This window comes from Aplidium turbinatum, chromosome 9 (genome assembly GCF_918807975.1).
Source record: "Aplidium turbinatum chromosome 9, kaAplTurb1.1, whole genome shotgun sequence".
Taxonomy (NCBI): domain Eukaryota; kingdom Metazoa; phylum Chordata; class Ascidiacea; order Aplousobranchia; family Polyclinidae; genus Aplidium; species Aplidium turbinatum.
In genome coordinates, this window is record NC_137480.1 from 14,332,061 (window position 1) to 14,356,973 (window position 24,913).

Sequence of the window (24,913 nt, forward strand, 5' to 3'; positions counted from 1 at the left end):
TTGTTAATAACATGAAAAATCTGAAAACAAATAAAAAAAGATTAACATTTCTCAAAGGAACTGTCTTAATTTAACAGTTATGCATGGATTTCCCTCCTTGCAATTGGGATGTCATGCTTTGACCCAACCAGCAACGGGTCTGCGGTCTATTTTATGTGAGCAAACATTTCAATTTAATAGTTCAAACATTTTGCGCTAAATTTAATTTCAATTTATTTTTCTTTGTCGGAATGCAAAAGAAACGATATTGTGGAATAAAAGACAATTCAAAACTGTAGCTGAATAGGGAACTAGCCGAAACGGGTCTGCTACTATTCGGTGAGTCCGATTTGGTGAGTCCGATTCGGTGAGTCCAATTCGGTGAGTTCCTAACCTCTAACCCCTAACCCTAACTCCAAACCCCTAACCCTAAAACGGCAATGATAATTAGGCTACGGTACCCAATAATTTAAAAACAAATTTGAAAAAATCACCCATTAAGGGATAGGACTCACCGAAACGGCCCATTCCGAGCCGAAACGGGCCATTCCGCCAGCAACAACACACACGCCTATGGAAAGTTCTATCTAACTTATTCTGCGAGAGTGTTTTTCCAAAATTATTTCAAATCTTTCTAAATCACAATTTTTATCTTTAACAGCTTTACACTTTTTCTCAACTTAGAGCAAAATTGCTTATCTGGCAGCACTACCGTGGGAAAAATAGCCACTGTAAATTATTTATGGCATCCCAAGTTGATCAGAGATAACACAAACTTGTAAACATATTATTAGGGTAGCGCTTAAAAACTATTTCTTTTCCTAAGTGTTGCTCCTTCAAACAAGTTGGTATGCACAATACTCTTGGTTGAAAGCACTGGTTTCAAGTGACATGTTATCAATATTCAACCAACCAGAAATTAACTTATTTATATTCATACTTAGAGGTATTTCTTGACGCATTACTTCCTCCTTTGTTGCAAGCATGTTGCAGAGGTTTATAGAGTGTTTTTGATGAATGAATCATGACTTTGACTTTCATTCTCAAAAAATCTCACGTAACATTCAATCGTGTCATTTGTTGCTTTCTGTTGTTTGTTGTTTTGCATCTGTAATCACAATGTACTCGGTGTCTGATAATAACCAACTCAAAACATGATTCTATTTTCATATTTTTCTTCAAGTGTGGTGGTGAAAGTAAGCATCTTTTGTAGTAGGTCAGGGGATGATTTTTGTGTTTTGAGAAAAAAATATAAAAGCTATATTGAACAATGGCGGATAGAGAAAGCAGTGGAGAAGGAGAAGTACAAGGTGAGATTTTGTTTCAATTCTTGCCACGTTGTACTTAAATACTGGCAGTTAATAGACAATCTTTGTTATATTATTTTAAGTGTCATTTTCTATTAAATTGTTGGCTTGTTGCCTGAAATTTTTAAGCTGTTTTGACGAACTTTTAGGAGGAAAGCGGTATTATCAGAATCAGCAAATGGAAACTGAAGAACTAGCTTCTAAGATGGTGTTCATTCAAAATAAACGCTTCTACTTGGATGTGAAACAGAATGCGCGTGGAAGGTTTATAAAAATTGCTGAGGTATATAACTTTTGCTGCTATGTTGCTTGTATGAGTTAGTCGATTAATAATTAATGCTTTAATGCCGAGCTGTTGATGTTGCTTCATGAAATAACAATTATATATACACTAACACATGCACAACATTGGATGCTGAGTATGCATGTAATTGTGCCATGAAGTGCCACACATGATTGAAAATCTGGTTGTGAGTGCTGAACTATTATTAAATCTCCACATTATGATCATTTCTTCTGCACATTTTGCCATCAAACGTTTGTTCAAGAAATCATCAAAACAGATGTTTGTTCAGTTCAAGACATTGTTATTTCTTAGCAAGTTATCATGACCTCAGCAGGCTCGGCTCAGCTTTTTGCTTTACAGAGCAATGCAACTGCTATCATGTTGGACATAATTCAAATTTAAAAAAATGGATGTAATGAAGTAATCGAGACGTTTAAAAAACACGTTTTAATTGACATGCACATTGCACAATGGTCATTTTTACGAACAATATCTCATTTATATCGCTCAACAAATTTAAGTGGATGTGGGTTATAACTTATTACATTATGACATTGCAACATTTGATTTTGCAAAGCCTGCAAAATTTTAAACTCGCTGCCCACAGGTAGAGCTTTAAATTTCTGATCATTGTAATCTACAGGTCACACCTGGTGGACACAAGAATAGACTTACGCTTTCAATGGCAATTGCTCATGAGTTCCGCAACATCTTAGGCGACTTTATAGAGCACTATTCAACTTTGGGGCCTAGCAACCCCGATGCACCACCGGTACGTAAGATTCATAGCTTTGTCTATAAAGTGTCTTATTCTTTTAGTTTTTGTGGCCATGCTATCTACTGACATTACCTCAGCAATTGTTCATATATGTTTTAATTGCGAAATGTAAGATAACACACAATGAGATATCCGTTAGTTTGTGTTTGCAGGCTTGTTTTTGTTTACAGTGCTTTTAGATTCACTACATTATATATGCTATAATTTAATGTGTTCCCCTAGTTTTGAAACTCCTTAATGCCTACATGATGTTATTGGTAACTCTTGAGTAGTGGGCCATCTAAATATTCTTTGTACGAACCTTTCTTTGCCAATTTAAGCTCCAAGGCTTCTGCTTTCTACTACGGTACCCTTGAGACTGTGGCAGTGACGGTAAATATTTAAAAGATTTTCATTTTGTAGGAAGATCACAGGGCATCACTGAAGACTGATAGAATAACTCGAGAGAACAAGAGATACTTTCTTGACCTGAAGGAAAATCAGCGTGGCCGCTTTCTCAGAGTCAGGTTTGTGCAATTTTGATTGTGTTAGCTCGATTAGTAAATCAACTATTTTACACAAACTTCACTTCAACATAATGTTGATTTGATGTTGAAGTTGCAGGGTGATGGGCACAACAATGGTCAATACAACAATGATCGTTGAGATGCTTCAATAACATCATTAAGTGTAAGAAATAACACCAGTGGATGTGATCGTGCTTAGGAATCTACCTCCTTCAGTCATGATTTTTGCTTAGCATATTCGCTTGTGTTATTTTGTCTTTGCTTTGCTTCGTACAATATTTTTTGTAACTCATTCAGATTAAATCCTTGTTAATGTTCAATTGTTCATGAATACATTAGAAAAAAGTATTAGCGTCTGGGAGAACTTACTTCTACTATTCAAAGGTTGACAAGATTATGTCTTAGTGATAAACACCAATAAAAATGTAAATTTTTGATGACTTGAGTGGACTTGGTGATTTTGCGATGTGTGGCTGCGTGCATGACCGAGTGGTGAAAACATCTGCGTAACGTTCGAAAGAACGTCAGTGACTTCTTTGTGGAGCACACGGCTGTGTCTTTATAAGACATTTAACAGCATATATATACCAATATTATGGAACTGCGTGTATCTTTGCTGGCTTCAGTTGTCTGTTGTTTGCATCTGTGGTTGCAGTGCAGCGCTCTCTGTTGTCGCAAAATAAAAACGTAATTTTATAAACATGATTTCAGACCAGAGGACTGGTTTTTCATTCTTTTCCAACTGAGAAGACTAATAAGTTGTAGCTGTATTACTAATAATTTGTATTACAAAAGACATTATTTGTAGCAGCTGCATGACTGCACGTGTTAATTTTTTTAGTTATTTTGTTCTACACGTTTTTCTCATGCTTATCTGGGTTGATTGGTGCCGCGCACGAGCTTCAGAGTTTGTTGTGGATGCAGAGTTTGTTGTGAGATGTTGTTGTGAGATGCAGAGTTTGTTGAGTTTGTTGTGAGATGCAGAGTGTGTTGCGAGATGCAGATTGCAGAGCTTGTTCGCATTGATGAGACATCTCTCAATGCATATATCTCAAATCAAAAATGACTCAGCAGTTGGGTTTGTAAAAATCCTCATATGATGACTGGATACAGTGGATAGTTCTGTTGATATGCTACATTTTGACGATCCCGCAAAGGGTGAAACAGGCTGTAAAGGTTACTTTGATAATAGTGATTCAATTACTTAAATTAGCTCTGCTTAGCATTGCGCTTGGCATTGAGCACTTGAGCTTTTGTGGTATTAATACCATTTATTGCATAACGTGTGATTTTAATAGATTGCCGAGAATCGCTGATCCTCGATTACTATTTTGTAGAATATGCGTCTTAATCTTTTTTTAATTAAATAGAATTGACTGTGAATCTTTAATTGACATAAACTTCTTTATATTGTTTCTGATATATTGCGGTTGATGAAGGAAGGACGAATTTTAAGAGTCGTACTAAACTGCGATTTTTTGTTTCATGAAAAAAGTTTTCCATGTACTGTACAACTACACTGTACAGTGTACATTCAGAAATGCGCAGAAGTACACTATGTATTCTGTTTTGACAATCAAAGGTTGTTTTAATGAAAATTTATTTGTACAGCTTTGTATGCAATGTTAGTGAGCAAACAGTACATGCTGATTGTTACATAATTGATGTAAATTTGTATTTTCAATTCAATTGACTTTTTTCAGGTGGTCATAAATATCTTCAATTTGATATGCATATTTTATTGCAATTTAACTTTCTAGACAGCCATTAATGTATAAACTTAAATATCAACTGACATCTGCAAAGTAAGTAGCTTAACAATAAATATCTTTGTTACTCGAAGCTTTAGGACTATCGCTGACAAAAGTTGAACTACTAGTTCAGTAAGGCGAGATTCACACCGAACATACATACTACATAGTAAAAGGAAACAAATATGCGGCAGTTTTGGTGCGACGTTTTTGTATGCTGAAGACAGTTTTGTATGTTCGGTGTGAAGCTCGCCTAAATCTCAGGTATTGGACTTTGTACAGCACATATTAAAGGTTATCAATGCTTGGTGTAGGCAACAGCAAGCCTACCAGTACAGCTACGACGGTCGCCCATCGATCCCTCCACAGATAGCACTTCCTGCTCAAGGTAATGACTAACTGCGGGTTCTGTGCTGCTATGGTTGAACTTAAAAAGTTTGTAAAATCTAGATTTTGTTAATTGGTAATTTGGTATCATAATTATATAAGTTATTGCCTTCAAATTAGTCGCTCGTTTCCCATTATGTTTAATTTTCCTTCAAACTTTTCCCCAATTGAACTTATTTTTGAGCTTCCTATAATATAGCAATGAATGAAGCACTTTTATATTTTCTGTTGTAGCCAACATGTTCTGAGTTTGAAGTTTTTATCTTTGAGTTTCGTTCTGTGATATAGGCTCAAATCACTTTCATCTAATTTTAGACAAGATTGTTAATCACTTTGCATGGTCGAAAAAGTTTTTTTGAACTTGCTAGTTTGGAAAATCAAAACTACATTATATGACGTTAAGATTTTGATTAAGCTTTGAACGTGATTATTTTGAAAACAATTCTACATCTAGATATGTCTCAAAAGAACTTATTTTAAAAAACAGCGTTAGATTTTGACAGAAAGTTAGTTAGTATGCTACAACATTGCTAAATATATTTTAAATGTAGTGCATGATATACACATTCCGTTACACAATCACACACGGACATCGAACTGTGGTACAAGGAGCATCAACCAAAACGATGCGTGTGTTTCTGGAATGGTTGGTATTATGTCCTGCTAGTTAGCTAGTAGCATCAAGCTTGCAACAATGTTGCCATTGGAACGGTGTAACAGGAGTAATTTTTTGCACTGCTTTTCTTTTATATTGTAGTTTTAGGAGAAAGTTTGCTTTTTTGTACCAAAGACAGGCAAGGCACAACAACACAACAGGGTTGAGCATTATAAGAACGTATTTACATAGGACGTTAAAAGCACGTTTGCAAAACATTGTAGAGGGGTGAGCTTTATTGAACAGTTTCATTCAATTTTATCGAAAGTTTTCTTCGGAAGTCAGTTGTTGCAGGCTACGCCCGTAGCAACCCTGTTATGTGAGCGCATCAAACAACATTTGCCGTAACATGCCAACATAATTGTTTACATTTCTCCTTGCAAAACTAGATCAACAAACAATTACTGGGAAAATTTGAGTTATTTGCGCATTCCGTCATCTCTGCGATGATATCATGTCACTTAGCGTTGCATCAAAGCGCAACACACCCGGCCTGTTTGCGCTGGTGGTACCAGACGTAAATTATTGTTTGGCATAACACCAACCCAACCAGACTTTTTAATCAAGTGATGCTTCACTGAAAACATTTTGCTTCATTCGCTGAAATAGCCAGTAGCATCTTGATCGGTGAAAAGAGTTTGATTCAGAAACATTTTGAGTGAAGTTGGTTCCGTCAAACTTGGTCTCTAAGGGCAATTGGAAGCCACACCCACCTAGTGCTACTGTTCTTGAGAAGCGCGCTCAAATACACTGACCGAGAGTTGATCAATATTGCTTGATCTTGGCACTTCCTCTTTGCAATGTGAGGGAATGTATGGTATTTACTGCTTTTCGATTGCTTTATCATCGTAGATAAACAAAACTTTGCAAATAGCTTAGCCTTAAGACAATTATTGTTTTCTCACTTAGGCATGGTTGAGTTCCGGGATGCGCTTACAGGTCTAATCGATGAGTACGGACAGGAAGCTATCGATCAGCCTGAACTTCCTTCATCTCATGTGATCGGTAATCGCCGGTCCAAGCAGGTATGTTGTCGGCTATGATGTTCTTCAATCGCAAGTTTTTCTTTTGTTTTTACTTTCGCTTGTCTCTTTGCCAAAGTCGGCGTTGTCATTGTGTTGAATGAAATCAGGTTTTGTCTAATTTCGTTCGTGGAATGAAATACGCTGAGCAAGCCGTCTTTGTTGTGTGTTGGACGTCGCACAGGCGTGTATAGAAGTGACACCTTTGTGTTTTTATTTACTGTTGGAATTTGCATTCAATTTACATTTATTTGTTCATTGTGCAATGATTTTGGACAGATTGCGACACTGTCGAATCTTGAATAGCAAAATCCGGTCTTTTTACGTCTACTGACGTTGAAACGAAGCAGGAAAGGCTGATTTTTCAGCTAAGATAAAATTAATTGTCAAAATGCTGTGTCGTGTTATTTTGTTGCCATAACAACTAGTGACATCGTCCAGATCCTGCTAATTTACCACAACTGTGTTTGCGTTGTGCGAACGACCTTAGCAGGTGCAAACGTTACAGTTTTGTCGGCAGTTTTCCTAATTGATTCAAGTGTTTACTTCGCAATTACACCTGAAGTCCAAAAGACCATAACTGTCAAAGGCCGTTTCATTTCTGATTCATATTTGTTTGACTTTCAATCAACGTAAAAATATCTTGTCGATAAAACGATTTAATGATGGCGACGGGGTATCAACTGAATTGGGCGCAGATCATGATACCGCAGATGCATATCACTAATCACAGTCAGGGTTCTGGATTCGGAGGGATTTCGGCGTGTCCGGCGTCGTTAAAAAGTAAGGTCGACTCCGGCTTGATACAAAACGATAAACCGTAAAAAAATTGCAGCCTTTTTTTAAATATTATATCTTGATTTCTGTATTGCGCTCTAAAAATGTACGGTACCGTACCAAAAGATAGATGTGTTAGTCTTGTCAGTTTTTGTATGTCGCGGTCTCACTTTCGATCACAGCTGTAGTAAAATTAAATTTTAAAAAAATGAAAATTTAAAAAATCTTGCAACACTGAAACCGGAGTCGGAATCGTATAATTTCTGTCTTACCTGATCACGATGGTGTTTTTGAAGAAGTTGAGTTGTTGTTCAAAGCAATTGATTATTATATATATTTTGTTCTACAGTTCTTTCTTGACGTCGGGCAGAATCAACGAGGAGTTTATCTTCGTGTCACTGAACAGACGAGAAACTTCCGCTCTGCTATCAATAGTGAGTTGCCTGTTACCTTCCCACAGTACTGTTGGTTAACTTACTGGTCAGTTCGTTTTCTGCTGAGATCATGCATTTTAGCGTTGCCGTTACAACTATTTTCTTGATGAAGCGTTTTATTAAATTCTGTTCTACCACAACCCGTAGTTAGTTTAAGCAAAAAAGCTAGCTTGACTTGTATAGTTGTAATCGTTTTTTTTTCCGCATTAGCTCTTAATAGCACCATAACTGGCTGACTCTTTTTCTCGAAGTACCTGAGAGTTTGTGGGAGGAGTTTGCCGAATACCTGAAGACTACCTCGGAGCAAATGGATGAATATTATGAGCAGGTTGCGAAGGATAAACCGACGACGACCGTTGCTAAGATTCCAGATGAACCTGAGGTTTGCTTTTTCGATAAAACCACAATTTTGTCGAAATATCATGACGCTTCAATGCCCGCTCTTCTTCTTGCTTATGAGACAGTAATTCAGGCAACACCTTTCAACTGCTGCAACCAGTGCACTGTATCAGTGTTGGGATTTGTTAGATCTACATGTCGTGTAGGTCGGAAAATATTACTTCCTCGTAGTAGAGATGTCCCGATATATCAGTGTCGATATCTGTGACATCCGCCATTTTTGGAGTATCAGCATTGCGATCGGTGTCGGCTAAATTTGACCGATACTAAAAAATAAAAATGAATCGCATTTGCTGCAGATTTTTTGCAGTTAACAAAAATATAGATTTTCTAAAGTATTAACTAACGTGTCACACTGATGTCAAAAAATGACAACCTGTTTCAATTTTTGATAGTACATTTCTATTAATACCCTAGCCTTATACCCCGATTATAGTGCCTGTTTCTTCCCTTTATACCCAAGTCCCAATCGTGGTGACCTTTTATAACTTGACACTACTATTATGACACAACAACGCAGTTGAGCTTGGATTGGTTGAATCTTTACAAATAAATTATGCTAATTCAAAGCTTTTTTTGAATAGTTTTATTCGAGTTATTGAAACAAAGTCCATCAGCTTTTGCAAGAACTTCCAAAATTTCTGCTCCGAGCCAGAAAAATAAAGACACCACAGCAGCAACTCCAGCACAGATATTATCCTCTTGTTTAGCGGCATGTTGGCGAATCATGCAGAATATATTTTCTCCAGGGTCGTTGCGAGGATCATTTGGGTCCGGTGCCAATGAGATCCTCGAGCCCCCAATTAGACATTTCTAAGAAATCTGCAATATATCCAAAGAATGCGCAGTGGTTTTGTCAGTCTCTCGACCCCTTGGAAAGATTATGGGCCCTTAACATCATCCCGGGCCAGGGTCCCAAACTATTTCCTGGACCCCCTGTCAATGGTGCTGGTTTTATGCAAATAAGGTCTGACTTAGCATTCCATTTAACTATTTGCAAACACCAAAACTGCTTCTTTTTGCAACACTAAAGTATTGGTAAAAATATTGGTATCGGTACATCTCTACTCAAAAGCAAGAAGAGGAATGTCCATTGTCCAGCACTGTCGCAAACTTTGTTAGATTATTGTATTTCGACTTAGAAAAACTTGCCTTAGTTATATTGTTTGACAAGCGACATTGAATTATAAGTACGGCAACTTTTGCTGATTGGGTTAATGAACCTGTAGCATTCTTTCGCAACTAATTGAAAAACTTGTAGCATTCGTCTGTAGTTTTCTTCTGTAGTCATTTCTTCAGCATTCTTTTGTAGCACTCTTCATTAACCCAATCAGCAAAAGTTGCCATACTTCAAATTCATTTGTAGCATTCTTTTGCAACTAGTTGAAACTTAAATATACAGTACACTATATTTCTACGATAATGACGAAAAGAAAATACGTCATAAAACAGTAGTTGACCTCCACTCGAGTGCGTCAAACGTCCTCACTGTTTTTTTGATGTTTTGATCTAATCATGTGATGCCGTCTTGACAGCAGTTGAATGATGACGTCACGCAACCCACACGTAAACGGATGTGACCGTTTGAAGTCAATTTTTCTTGTTATTGCTGGAACGTTGCTGTTGTGGAAAGATTTTGAGTTTCCTTTTTGTTGTTGGCAGGCGGAAGAGGACTTGTCGGATGGCAGGCGCCGAACAGATGATTACGATGACAGGGATGAAGAGGAGACAAAGCAAGATTAGATGAGTTGCGTTGGCGTTTTAGCATGAGTAAGTAATTCAAGTTTTTTTTTTTTTTTTTTAGATTTGTGGACGCTCTTCAATCTTTTCATAAATTTTCAGCATTTGAGGGATTGTGAAAAATTTTATCCTTGGACTGAGAGAAAGGCTGTTTGGAAGCTTGATCCTGGTTATTTTGCAAACTTGGGCAATGTATACTGTACACCACAGACCACAGTCTTTGAGCCACTGAAACAGCCCCGGTTACCGACACTCACAGTGAAGTTGAGGTTATCTTCAAACTATTTAACTGTTAGCTGTCATTAATGTGCTACCTCATGCTCTTGTCTTATTCCGTTCCCTCTGACTGTAAAACTACACAGCAAACACTTCGATCGGCCACGTTGAGGCCAAGCCAAGTTTCTTCCATTTACCTGGTGGTCGTTTTAAATGATGAAATTCATACATAAAAGTGGATTTGGGGCTCGCAAATACTTATCCCACTATGAGAAGTTCGCTGGACTATTTTTAATTTGTATTTTCATTCAACTAGCCAAAATATTTCTGTGTTAATCATTTATCATTGCATTGCGTTTACTCCTGATATTAACCTCGCACATTTTTATTTTGCAGCCCCATGTTGAAACGGACTGAGCTTAGCAGTGAAGAATATTTGTAATTGTGTAGAGCCATGGGCATGCGTATTGAATGTTGTACTTGTAACCAAAAAGCCTGGTGTGTTAATTCCGATTGCATTATGACTGGCGACAAGTGTAGAATGTGTAGTTGATGGGAGCGACATGAAACGGTTAATTACATTTTTTTACGTTAATGCAACGTAAACTAACTTACTTTTAGTCACTGGAACGGTGTCGATGATATTTAAAAGATTTTAAGTTATTTAAAACTTTAGTTTAAATTTGATACAGAATTTGTTTTAAATATGCTTGCGTGACGACAATGCTGAGTTCTTTTTTGGCTTTTTACCCAGGCAACAAATTTCAACGTCTGCAGACGTTGAATCAAAGTAAAAACAATGGATTTTGTTGCCTGGGTAACAACTATGTTTGTTTTGTGCGTTTCGATATGTCGTAGGCGAAAATTGGTAACATAATTAGTGCATCATATTATGCTACTAATATATTAGAAATACAGTATATTGTTTGCAGTGACTTCTAAATTACTAACCTATTGTGATATAGGAAATTATATCATCACTTTTATTGTACTGCTTCACACAATTCTGGCTTATGGATTGCATCGAACCATCTTTAAAAGACAAGGGATGTCATTTTTCCGTTTAAAGTATTTTCGGCAACTTCAATAAATCATCAGCACAAAGTGCAGTTCGCCTTGTTGGCAAGTGCGCGTAGCATAGATATGATTGCATGACTCCACGGTTTGTATCCAATTGTACTTGCCTGAGATTCCCTAAGTTCGGCTGAACACACGACTATTAAGTTTGTTTAAACTGTGATTTAAAAAATTTCAGTTGGTTGTAAGCAGCGCAGATGGACTGACAAAGAACATTCTTTTTGCGTGGTTGAATTTAAAACTGCATTGCATGCATCCTATTGATTTTTGCGGCTCAAAAACGGGCTTTCATAGCTGAAAATGCTGAGAAAAGGCCACGATGCGTCTGTGATATTTATCGGTAGTTTAGTTATTTTCCTGTTGGTTATCTATTACGTTCTTGTATATATTGTATAATTTCACTGTTTCAAGTTAATTTTTTAAAGTTCTCAACGTCGCAACGCAAGCACGTCACGTTGAGTATCCACAAACATAAAAAAGTAGTCAATTACTTTGTTTTGGTGCACCCTGTTGTTGAAATGAGGTTTCTTATTGAAGGGCAAGTTGTTCATTCAAGCGTGTCCATTCAATTCACCAAGCAAGGTGGCTTTGATTGTTACGTCGTAATCTAACTTAGAATACTGCTTTGCATTCGTCCGTTTACTCTTTGCTGTGTTCAACTTATGGAAGAAGTATAGCGGAGACTATGCTTACATTGCTTAGGTTACTTTAATTCACGACGCTCCGTGTTGTTTTCATTGGTTTTGCTCAAAAAGGTCTTCAACTAAATTCTTGATTTGCTCAACGAGTGTATGTGATTGAATCTGTTATTATAAATTTATGTTTCAATCGCGTTGTCGTGGGAGTATCAGACGCATTTTAATGACTGTTCTCTATTCAGTAGCACTTGTGGATGGAATAGTTCAGAGACAATAACACTTTAACAACCAGAGACTTCTGTCGCAGTTGGCGTTTCATATTGCATTGACAACAAATAGGAAATCGTCCCTTCCGGTCATTTTGGTGCAAGTTCCAACTGTCCAGCTCTTACCATATTCGTGATAAGGTCAAAATAGCAAAAATCCGCTAGCTGGCACATCAAGATGACGTCATAATGAAAAAAATAACGTCATTTTTGAAATCAGTGACGAAAACCAGTCGGAATTTGACCCGAACCTAATTTTCCTGAAAAGCCGCCTAAAAGTGGGACACCCTACTCTACAAGGATGCGAAACTGCCAGGAATGTCCTATCAGAGACTTTCTCAGTACAAGCATAAAGGTTAAAACCACTAAGCATCCACGGCTGTTTAAGGGCCCACCCATTTTAATCTCCGTAATGTTTTCTTTTAACAATATATAGAAGTAGGCTATTACCACAGAAGCTCTATATTCTGATTCCTGCATCCCGGCTTGGAACCACGCATATTCAGTTCGTGCAGCGTTTTTTCTAATAAGGTAGGTTTATGTGAAAGTACTGCTACAAGATCTCGACTTTTAATAGCTTCATATTTTTGTTAACGCGTCCGGGACGAAAAAGATAGGCCTATTAGCTAAGTTACAACAGTCCATATACCAGCACATAAATGAACGGGAGCGTATTTTTAAGCTCTGCCTTCTGATTGGTTAAAACAAGTGATCTGCTGCAGTGACTTAAGCTTACAGATTATAAATACGCAGACCGTTACCACTGAGACAAATCTAGGTGGTATCCGGCCAGCAAAATTGTTGCTTTTTACATTTGCAGACATTGAATCAATGTTAAAATGAACAATTTTGCTAGATGGGTAACGCCCTGATACTTCATAATTCAGAAGATTTTCAAACCAACCTTATGAAAACGTATTTTTTTTCAAAAAATATTGTAACTTCAAAATGATTGGGGGACATTTACTCCCTGCCCATAAGAGGCGCTACTGTATACACAGGTACAGTATATGAGCTTAACAATTCTTCAGGCATCTAACCGTCTACCCCAAGCTTTGCTGAAAGGGAGCCTCAAACATTGTTCACTGAGTTAAGAAACCTAACAAATATCCTTCTACCTTTCATCAATCGTCATCTCCGCCTGTAGCAGATTGCAAGTCGACATGGGTTATTTGCTTCCAAGCAGGGGCGGATTTACCTATGGCGCCGGGACGCCACGCCCCCCCCCCCCCCCCCTAAAATTCCAATTTATCTATATTAACAACGCAATTAACATTAACAATATTAACAACGCAATACTTTCATTTGTGTAACTATTTGAATGAGAGAGTGCAGACTCGACGACCTCCTACGCCTTCAGGGCTACGGTCTTTCGCACTCTCTCATTGGATGCACACTGTCAGTTTTTGTTTTATGTGTGTTTCGGCGTTTCGCATCCAAACAAAAATAAAATGACCATCCATCCATCTTTTTATGTCTGCATGCAAATTTCCTTTTTATGCTATACTTTAACTTGTAAATTTCCATTTTACTAACGTAAAACAATGCGTGATGTTTAGTCTCAGCAAGTAGACCTACTAACCGCTAGCCTAATAACCGCTGATAACGGTACAAGAGACAATGGACATTTTATAAAATAGCCTACTAATAACACTAATAAAGAAACTTTTTTTAACTCAAGTTTAAATAATATAATGCATGGTAGCAATCCAGATTTTATGGCAGTTTAGGCAGAGAGATATGATGGAATTAGGAACGGTAGATACCGGAACGCGCAACTCCGTTGTTCCGCCAACATTAGAAGGGTCAATTGCCAATTTGACATTTTTTTCACGCTTTGTTGCTCGCTTGTTTTCAACTAAAAACCTTAAATTACTTTAAAACCAACTTCATTCTTCTTATATAACCTATAAAATGTACATTATTTTGTAAATCAGAAAAAATCGTAACCCTTCTAGTGTTGCGGATAAGCCAAAAGCGGATGTAGTTGCGCATCCCGATATTCTACTTTCCCTAGATGGAATGCCACACATCAACCTTTTGGACAGTAAAGCTGGATCTGGTCTTGACAGGGATACCTAAACTAGTACGAATAGTTTAGGTATCCCTGGGTCTTGAACACATCTCTGCTATTTTATTCAAAACATGTTTGTGATCGAATTACTTGTTTGATGAAATCTAATGTCATTTTTATACGTTGTTACAAATTACAATAACGAATTGAGACGTTTTTGCAACATTATTAGCATGAGTAGTTTAATCCTATTATTCTTTTGCCCAATTGCATCATTGTCAGTTTCACAATATTTTGTTTTGCTGATAGGGCATAGGCCCGATTATGCTTAGTCTACAAAATAGAAATAGTAGACTCCAATTGCTGCAAGTGCTTTGTTCATATTTGAATTATTTTTTTATTCGCAATATCTTAACTGAGTAGGCTACCACTCACTTGTACTAAGTAGGCTACACCTTGGCCTCACCGTTTGAATGTTTTTTAAAATGCATTTTTTTTGGGCTATGCACCAGTGAGCTTCAGGCACTCTAGGTTGGTGATTTATTGAAATGGATTTTGGTAGTTAGGCTACCCCCTTTTCATTTACTTGGAGCAATCACTGTTGTATAGCCTAAAGTTTTTGTGGAAAATACCTAAATTATCATTTTACGTTCGTTATTGCTTTTAATTGCCACGAGCGGCATTATGGCATTGCCTCAACTTTACAACTGATTGTCACTTGTGGTGTTGATTTATGATGTAGGAATGACTGGTAGCCTACCTGACTTAGATAGGCAATTTTATTGATGAAAACGCAAAAAAATTTCCAAGGCTATTTGCGGCGAGGTTGTTCCATACTTCTTTGGCGCCCCCTAAAATTTTGCCCTAAATCCGCCACTGCTTCCAAGAGTGGCGATTTTGAGCCAACTCGCTCAGTGTCGCCAAGTTGAGTCCGGTCCATGATTGGATGTTGTCTTGCCATCGTTTTGGTTGTCTGCCACGTTTTCTTTTTCCTTCTACCTTGCCTTCTGTGCAAACTTTGCTGATTCCGAATTGTGATCTTTTAGTGTGGCCGAACAGTTTTAAAACTTTTGATTTTATTATTGCTGCAATTGGATGTAGTTTTGTCATATTTAAAAGATCTTCTGTTTTCGTGTGGTCAAGTAGCCTTTTGTTGGTCATGCTTCTCATGATGTGATTTTACCTCCTACCTTTATAGAAAGCTTATTACCGTACTTTATACGCATTCTCGTGAGTCGTTACACCTGTTTGTGCTAGTGCAGTCCAAACTTCGAAATTTGCCCACCACACTTCATTTTAATGTTGTACTTTCAACAGAACGTCACGCACCTTGATCCACCATGACCGACGCTTTCCTGGTTCATTTAATATCCATAATAAATTACATCACTGGAGAACTAACCTTTCCATCCAGTTGGGCTATAGCCTTAGCGATTGAGCTTATAGAGCCTAAGATTTGAGCTTACTAAGCTCAGTCGAATGTCAATGGAGGTTTGTTTCAACTCCGACGATCACAAATGACTGTTGATGGCCTACCTTTAGCAGTCTGCTTCTGCGTCGCGAAGTGTAGGCTAATAAAATTAGTTGGCCAAGAATTCGTCGTTTTGTTGCCCCATTTGCTATCATGTTGGCCTGTAATAATTAGGTACCGGTAGCGTATAGTTTTAATGTTTCTTGTGGATTGGAAAATATCCTGTTTTTATCGTATCATCTAATTCGTAAAGATAGTTTTGTAGCTTGGCCAATGTAAGCTAAAGGTTATGATGGAAAACAAAGTTACAATAGGCTAGAGTGGACCATCTAGTCGGATTGAAAACCGGTTCTGGTGTGGAAGGAAAAGCAAAACTTACGTGTATCATCTACGAAACGAAATAGATAATCTGATCACGCGGTCCTGGTTCGACTCTCGGGGTATGCGCTTGAACAACGTATTTCAAGATTGCTCTCCATTCAGCGGCACCTAGTGAATGGAATAATTTCCCGGCAACAAGACTTCAACAATCGAAAAACTTCACTCTGCCAATCTCAGTAACCCACCCTGCGTCAAGAGCCTCTACAAGTAGGCCTATGCGAAACTACCAGGAATAACCTATCAAGGTTTGTCAGTCCGAGAATAAACATTCAAAACCAACCAATCAATCATTTTATTTTTCGTCATTAACGCGTCCGGGACGAAAAAGATACTAACTACAAAAATCGATATAAACCTACCAGCACGTTAACGAACGGGAAAAGGTGGCAAAACCTTGAAAGGTTTAAAACGTGCCTGAATGAAAAATTATGTGGTAGGCTATATATCAGTAGTTAGCACGGCCACAAAACCCAAAAAAAAACAAATAGCAAAAAATAAAACAAAAACAGAGAGAAGAGAACCAACACCTAAGTTGGATCAATTGTGATTGAATGAAATTAATACACATTATCATGCATTGAGACTTTTTGTTGTAGGCTATTTGTAATTCAAAAAGATTGAAATTACTTTGGAGCCTGAGTTGGAAGCATAATATCAGAACTTTTGTTCCGCTAGCTGGAGTTTAAAAAGGACTTCTACATTGTAGATAACCTACGTTAATCTTTATCCAATGCAAATCTACTTGTCTTTGCTAAAATCAAACTGTAAAAAATCATTGGTGAACATATAAATTGAAACATTTAATTTTTGGAAATGAAACGTGTACGATAATTAATTAATTACATATGGATGAAAGTAATATAATTTTTGTAAGTTTGGTTGCTTTTGTTGGCAGCAGTGGCCGAGTGGTTAGCGCGTTGGGCTCGCAGTCGAGAGCCTGCATGTTCGACTCCAGCCACCCGCACTTGCTGTTGTTTCTCTGGGCAAGAAACTTCACGATAATTGCCTCTACCCAGTGATCAATTTTGAGTAATGGGTAGTACCAAATTTAAGTCATAAGTAGAGTAGACAACCGGAAACAGACATTGTAGTTGGCTGCAACGTGGGTCAGATGTACGTCGGAAGGCGTACACCGATGCATAGCGCTCAAGTCCGCTTTCCCGCAATGCAGGATAAAGATATGTAAAACAAACTTTATCTTCGGACTGACATAGCCTTGATAACTTAATCCTGGTAGTTTCGCATAGCCTACTTGTCGAGGCCTTTGACACAGAGCCGGTTACCGAGATTGACAGAGTGAAGTTTTCCGTTGGTTGCCAGGGAATTATTCCATCCATTAGGTGCCGCGGAATGGAGAGCAGTCTTTAAAATACGTTGCTCAAGCGCACACCCCGAGAATCGAACCAGCGCCGCTTCATTTTGAAGCTTCTTCGTTTACGAATTAGGTTACAATTATTGAATTTGAATATGTCAGAATAACGTTGCCTAATTGTAAACATTTTGGTGGTGCGATTGAACCGAAAACTGCGTAATTGGTCGGACTCTGCTTCACACCATCTTTCAAGACCAATACCTAACCGTTAAAACTATTACAAAAGCATACTGAGAAAATAAACTCAACTTACACATGGCAAACAATGTCAATCATTGACAACCTTATACGCAGCTTTAGCATGAATTTGTTATTTTCGGACTGACAAAGCCTTGATATGTTATTCATAGTAGTTTCGCATACTTGTAGAGGCCATTGACGCAGGGCCAGTTACCGAGATTAACAGAGTAAAGTTTCCGATTGTTGAAATGTTGTTGCCGGGGAATAATTCCATTCATTAGGTGCCGCTAAATGGAGAGCAGTCCTGAGAATGCGTTGCTTCAGCGCACACCCCGAGAGTTGAATCAGAGCCGCTTGATCTTGAAGCTTTTTTGTTTACGAAGTCACGCGCTAACCAACTAAGCTATCGGGGCAACTGAACTTATCTTTAACGCATTGTCGTCAGAAAAGAAATTTTGTTAGTGTGGCAGCTTAGGTCTACAATTTCATTAAGAATTGGTAACTTCTAACTTGTTCTGTGTGTTTGATTTAATACATTTGTCTTCCTTTCTAACCCCCAACATAGATCGATTGCAGGTAGCTTCAGTCGTTATTGTATTTAGGTTATTATGAGATCTTGACACAAATTTAGCTTACAACATAAGCTACCCGGCCGTGATTCAAATGTTACCACAAATAAATGTCATGATTTATCAAACAAACAAAGTCAAACAGATTTATTGATTATATGTTTTGCAGCCTCAGTGTTCTGGATCACCTGTCACCAGATAAAACATCTAATGATTTAAAAACAAAAACAGTTTTAGCTGATTCAAAAATATCGCAGAAAAATTTAATGAGCAATGGAGGAAATTTAATAAAATATCTACAGTATACTCTACAGAAATTCTGTATTGTTGTACCGGCTTTATATAATGCAAATTGCAATATGATATCAGCATTCCCAAAGCAGTCACAAAGAACATTGCATACGGTATCACAAAACTGTGTACGATAACTGCATGAAAAAAACCACATTGCTTTTATGTTAATTTGAAGTTGAAAAAATGTGATTTTGTTATCAGCAAGTTTCATACGTCACAATCAACATTCCACAAGCTGCAAACACTAAAGTCATTTCTTTGCATGGCAACCTAGTTCCAAACATGAAGACGACAGTGATCCAAGGCCTGAAAGAAAAATATCATGACAGTGCCATTGGTAACATTCAATCTAAAAAGGCTGCAAAGACCAACACCATGCTACCAAAGACACAGTGCCAGAAGTTCTCAAAGCCTTAGGTTACACATTTGTGCATGGAGATAGTGAAAAATTTCTAAAATCATTTTACCTGGAAAGCCATTACTTCAAGCCCAACCCCCAAAGTCCCAAGTAAGAGAACAATAAAGGTCAATGTAGCCACACAAACAGGGGAGCGGGTAAATTTCAATTTCAACTTTAGCCCCTGCTTTTCGGATACAACAAAATGTTCTAAGAATCTAAGATTTTTGTTTTCGAAATTTTCTTCCAAACCCCGCCCTCCCTACTCAGAAAACTAATTTACTATTTACTACACTGTACAAAAATACGTCGTTTCAAGATCAAATGATATTTGCTAATCTGTTGCAACACGCCGATATGTGGCAAGACAGCCGCAAGCAGTTTTTCTGAGCAAGGATATCACGTGAAACATGGTAAAGTGGTTCTTACGATTTCTACGCATGACTACCATGGAGTGGGGGATTGGGGAGGAAATTCCAACAAATTTATATACAAGATCTTACAACATCTTGTTATATCCAAAAATCAAGTAGAATTTGAAAATTTTAGCCAAACGAAATTGCCTTTTAGCATAAAGTAGAAAGATATCTTTTTCCAAAAAAAGCTTGAAATCATTAGCGTAAGGTTATATGGCGATATAATTATGCCTAAGGATATAAATAATGTCGAAGATCAAAGAAAAACTCAAAAGTATACAAACAATGGCTTTCATAAGCACTCACATGGCATTCCTTGGCTGATTGTTCGTTCTTACACCAATAGGACGGCCCATAAGTGCACGGGTTGCCACCAACCAGACCAGGCTTCTTCGCATTTCCACACAAATCGAGATGCTGAAATGGCATCGATACATTCTCAATCTATGGATCACGCGCACTGGTCGAAGTGATATCATAATGAGTGCAGTTATCATATGAAATGCCGTTTTTGCTTTATTACCACCAGCAATCAATTGCTACAGATTATATAACACAAAAGTTTAAATACAAAATGAGGCTGTTCACCAGGCATTTAATCATTAAACGATTTTTTTGCGTTGTTTTTATGACTGCAAACTAGGCTATCACAAGATGTTAATAATAACAACTAGCTTTATTTCAGACGCTTCGTCAGTCAGCACGACTGATTTGATGGAAAGGGCTGAAACAGGTAAAAACTACGTGTTCAGCAGTAAAATGGCACAACACAGAAACATATTGAACGAAATGAAGAAATTTGCAAGACACAAAACTTAAAACGCACACATTGCCACACAATTCGATTGACAACGCAGATTGATACGTAAAAAACAGCACTATCCAGCAGCTGGTAAATCTGTCCATCTCAATGGCTACGAGCGTTGAATCAATGTCAGAAGAAGATAGAAAAGGTTTAAGATCAGTAAATCGGATGTGATGGAAAATTGCCTCGATAGAAAACAAATAAATGACTATTTTTGGAGTAACGCGTGACAACAGTTTTTAAATAGCATCATTGAACTACTGTATCAAAGTTAAAACTTATTTTTTGTATAAAGATGTGAGCAATGGAATGGATTGCCGCAATATTGATTTCTGTTGGTCACTTAATTATTATGAAACACCAGACGACTACAAGATTAATAGCTGTGGAAGTGGAAATTGTAGCGGCGAGTATCAGTTTTCGTTGGAAGATTCCGTAAAGAAGAATGGTAGCCTACAACAGTGGCCAAGGAAATACTCACAACACAAACGTAGTCGGGGTCGAAAATATGGTCGGCCAAGTCAAGAATCTCAGGAGTGTACTGCTTCACAATGTCATCGCACTGAAATAAATCAAATGATTAGTCCAAGACTGCATAGTTCATATCAACATTAAAATGCTCAAGCTTAGCTGCAACGCAAAGAATTTATACAGTTTTCAAAATATCTCTGTTGTAAGACAAAAACATGTCGAATATGATGCGACGCCATTGAGGAACGGGGTGTTAGCATGAAACGTCATTGATTGAAGTCGTATGGGGACTGGGAAATAAAAACAAATGACAGCATAGTGTATTTGAACACCTTTACACACAATGTTTTTGGTGGTGAATGAGCAGGAAAAGACGATAAAACTTGTTCCAGGGCATGGTCATGATGTCCATTCTGTCAACATCTGCACCAATGATCTGCCGAACACGTTATAAGGCTCTTCAAATATTATACTCGTCCTCATGAGAAAGGTTGCCACAACCCCCATGTTGCATTATAATGATTGATAATCACATGAGGTGGAAAATGTTCTTACAGTCTGACCAGTGGATTTTACTCCAGGCCCTGCCGCTGGCTCAAGAGTGGTAAAACAAGAGCCCCTCTGCCCCTTCACGCCCTTGGCCTGGCAAAGAAACATCAAACGACGGCGACGATGCAGCAATATACAACATCGATCGTCAGCAAGTTTTAAAATACTTTTTTTAAACTTACAGCGCTTGTAAGATCACTTGGTAGTTTGGCACAAAGCGTATCCAAAGCTCGTTCGATGTCTGCACGAGTGGCGTTTGTCTCGAGCTCTTGGTCAAGGAAGTCTATGACGATCTTGCATACGTCACATAGAGTACCTGTGCTTTTCACAACCTGGTGTGGAAGAAATGAAAACATCACTGATTGAGACAACACACTATCCAGTGGTAAGTTTGATGTGTTCAATTTCGTCAAGAACAGCTGAGTTGACGCAACTTATTGAACTTGGCAGTCGAAATGTACAAGTCGTGTTTTGAGAAAGAGGTAACGTCAAGTAAACAAAGTACTAAAATATGCAGGTTAATATCTGTTTATGAAGATAAAAGATGTTTCAAAACATCAAGTGCCACCAACCTGACGAGGCTTCTTGATCTCTCCACATAATTTGAGATGCTGAAACAAACAATCGACACATTCTTCGTCAAGAATTCACACACACTGGTCAAAGTGATGTCATAATGGGCATACAAATCAGATGAAGCTGTTTTCAGTTTTATACCAGCAACAATCAATTGCTACAGGTAATGCCACACAATCGTGACAGCAACACCAATCAATATAATTTTAATTTTTGATTAGAAAGAGTGAAAACAAGCATCCATTGTTTTCGAGTTTCATTAATATTTTGTATATTGTGGCTATAGAATTACTCTCGATGATATTGGATGGATATTGAATATATTGCAAGAGAGTGTATGATGAAATGACATTGAAAAGCGTTAAGTTGGCTTAATAACATACAAAATCGTAATACATAAATTCATAGTAAAATATCTAAAAATTGTTTTCTGTTGGTCACAAAATTGTGAGATATCAGATCAGTACAAAATTAATAGCTGTGGAAGTGGAAATTGTAGCGGTGAGCATCAGCTTTCGTTGGAAGATTCTATAAAGCAGAATGGTACAACAGTGGCCAAGGAAATACTCACAATACAAACGTAGTCGGGGTCGAAAATATGGCCGGCCAAGTCAAGAATCTCAGGAGTGTACTGCTTCACAATGTCATCGCACTGAAATAATAAAAAAAACGTAAATTTTTTCTCCACATTAGAGTGCTCAGGCTGAGCTGCCATGTCAAGTATTTGTTTAGTTTTCAAAATATCAGCAAGTCTGTTGTAAAACAACACTAATCAGCTTCAAAAGATCTCGAATATCAAGCGACGTTTACGAAGAACGGGGTGTCAGAGCGTTGCGTTGTATGGGTTAACATAAAAAGTCATTGATTAAAGACGTATGGGGATTGGGAAATGAAGTCTTAGTGTGTTTGAACATCTTTCCACATAATGCGGTTGGTGGCAAGAGAACAGGTAAAGACGATAAAAATCGTTCGTCAGAGATCGGTTATGACGCCCATTCTGTCAACACCTGCACCAACAACCTGCGTACACGGTATGAGGCTCTTCAAATATTATACTCGCCCTCTCAGGAAGGGGAGGTCGTCCAAACCATCATGTTGCATTATAATGATTGACTTATAACTTAATTCATCATAATGATCGCATGAGAAGCGGAGAAATCTTTTTAAAGTCTGGCCAGTGGATCTCACTCCAGGTATACACAAGCATGGGCGCCGATCGCTCTCTAAAATTGGTGGGGACATTTACTAGAAAAATAGAAAGGGGCGACGAGCAAAGCGAGCTAGAAAGATCGGGGGTCTGTTCTAACAAACAAACTAATAGCCTACACCCTACAGTACAGCCTACAAGTCTAATGCGATGTATATTGCCTATATTTTAATTGTCAGTGTCAGCATTGGACAGCAGACGTCCAAACACTCTGCAACAAGTCTCCGGCGAATTAAAACGAAGTCCTTGGAGAGGTCTGGAGGTTGATCGAATTCCAAACATTGGTGCGCACATGGCAGGCCATACCATGATTTAGCCGTTTCTGTGGCATGGACTCATGGTATAGATCGTAACCAAGTTTTAAAATGTCGCAAAATTAAAAATGACCGTTCAGCTGAACACGAGCTGGCTGGTGATACGAGATGGCGTCTTCTTGAAAATCATTCGAAGATTTTCCACCAACTTTCCGTTGTCCTGCTTTCGAAAGAAGCATAGTTCTTGTACAAGAGACTCGTGTCAGAGAACTCAGGATAATCGTCTACCACATGTCATTGCAGCTTTCCACTAAAGAGTAGTTCTTCCAGAATTTTGTAGTGCTCATGGTCGGTCGACCTGAAATAGCCAGTAAGATTTCGCTGCGCGCTGTCAATAACTGCAAAATACTCTGACCGATATTTCGTCTCTGGTGTTTGAAGTTGAGGTGGGAAACGACTATGCGGGGAACTTTCCCCACATAATAAAACATTTCTATTACGGTCGGGGTTTCTTCGCATAAAATAAAAATGTTGTCCCCTCCTTTCAATAGATTTTAAACATCTGACTAATAAAATTGTGACATTTTGTTAATATTTTCCTTTTTATGGTACGTTATAAAAATAATGTAAATAGATGGCGGGGACATGTAAAAAGATGGTGGGGACATGTCCCCGCTGTCCTATAGGGATCGGCGCCCATGTACACAAGTGTTTGAGTAAGCAACAAAGGCGAGTGAAATTGAGATGTCCATTTGTTCAGGCAGTACAAGGCCCGATAAAAAGCTTTAAACACCATTCTATCAGTACGGCTACCAGGACAGGTCACCGATGAAGCACAACTCAAACTCTACAAAACACCAAAGTTTTGTTTCCATTGGCGTGTGTGCAACTCAATCTCTTGCGCACATTCCGCACAAGCATCAGAGTATTTCGCTTAAAAGTATGAAGAATTGATTTGTGGTACAGATATTGAATATTGCACGGGGAAGGTTTTTAATGGCTCGAAGCTGCAGTTCTTTTCTATAATCCGACGACAAGAACTGCAGCTTGGAGCAATAAAAAGCCTTCTTCTCGCAAAGCTTAAAGACATGGACATTGGACAAGACAAGGACCCCTTACGTAATCTGTGCGTGTAACATGAAGCAACAAACCGTACACCACATCACCAACTGCACAACCTACAGCCCGACAAGGAAGCCTCGTAATTTATCTACACTGAGTTTGACCCGACAGCACAACAGTTGCTCGACACCCGCCCGACATTTAGGAGTCTCCTGCCACTGTCTCAAACGACGGCGACGATGCAACAATATGAAGCATCGATCTTCAACAAGTTTAAAACTCTTTTTTTTTACTTACAGCGCTTTTAAGTTCACTTGGTAGTTTGGCACAAAGCACATCCAATTCTCGTTCGATGTCTGCCCGAGTGGCGTTTGCCGCGAGCTCCTGGTCAAGGAAGTCTATGACGATCTTGCATACGTCACATACAGTACCTGTGCTTTTCACAACCTGATGTAGAAAAGATGAAAATTATACGTTTGACGTGTTCAATTTTGTCAAGAAGAGTTGCGTTGACGAAACTTATTGAAGTTGGCAGTTGGAATCTTTTCGATTCTTATAGAAGTCGCATATTTGTAAAGTATACATCTCATGAATTCGTGAAATAAACATAGAAATTGGCATACGCTGGTCAATATTTGTGAGATCAAAGCTCTCACACAACAACTACTTAAAAAAAA

General features: G+C 38.1%; 2 protein-coding genes across 4 annotated transcripts in view; one reads left to right on the forward strand and one right to left on the reverse strand.

Annotated features, from left to right (window-relative positions):
- Nucleotides 1–1,150: 1,150 nt before the first annotated feature.
- LOC145777460 (transcriptional regulator protein Pur-beta-like) lies at nucleotides 1,151–12,142 on the forward strand. The gene is made up of 10 exons (XM_082588834.1): nucleotides 1,151–1,289; nucleotides 1,436–1,569; nucleotides 2,216–2,344; nucleotides 2,753–2,856; nucleotides 4,922–4,995; nucleotides 6,559–6,674; nucleotides 7,798–7,882; nucleotides 8,134–8,264; nucleotides 9,944–10,051; nucleotides 10,634–12,142. Exons 1-9 carry the CDS (start codon nucleotides 1,250–1,252, stop codon nucleotides 10,022–10,024), a joined length of 894 nt encoding a protein of 297 aa, XP_082444960.1. The 5' UTR covers nucleotides 1,151–1,249; the 3' UTR covers nucleotides 10,025–10,051; nucleotides 10,634–12,142.
- Nucleotides 12,143–18,213: 6,071 nt separating this feature from the next.
- The window catches only part of LOC145777140 (uncharacterized), a 45,329-nt gene continuing 38,629 nt past the window's right edge, over nucleotides 18,214–24,913 (reverse strand). For 2 of the 3 annotated variants that reach the window (XM_082588440.1, XM_082588439.1), the window contains exons 44-50: nucleotides 24,534–24,683; nucleotides 22,285–22,365; nucleotides 21,710–21,748; nucleotides 21,320–21,469; nucleotides 20,599–20,679; nucleotides 19,619–19,729; nucleotides 18,214–18,805 (exon numbers count right to left, since the gene is read on the reverse strand). In XM_082588440.1, the coding sequence (XP_082444566.1) occupies nucleotides 18,770–18,805; nucleotides 19,619–19,729; nucleotides 20,599–20,679; nucleotides 21,320–21,469; nucleotides 21,710–21,748; nucleotides 22,285–22,365; nucleotides 24,534–24,683 (648 nt within the window). In that variant the 3' untranslated portion in view covers nucleotides 18,214–18,769. The remainder of the gene's footprint in view (nucleotides 18,806–19,618; nucleotides 19,730–20,598; nucleotides 20,680–21,319; nucleotides 21,470–21,709; nucleotides 21,749–22,284; nucleotides 22,366–24,533; nucleotides 24,684–24,913) is intronic. The other variant, XM_082588441.1, reaches the window with a different exon arrangement.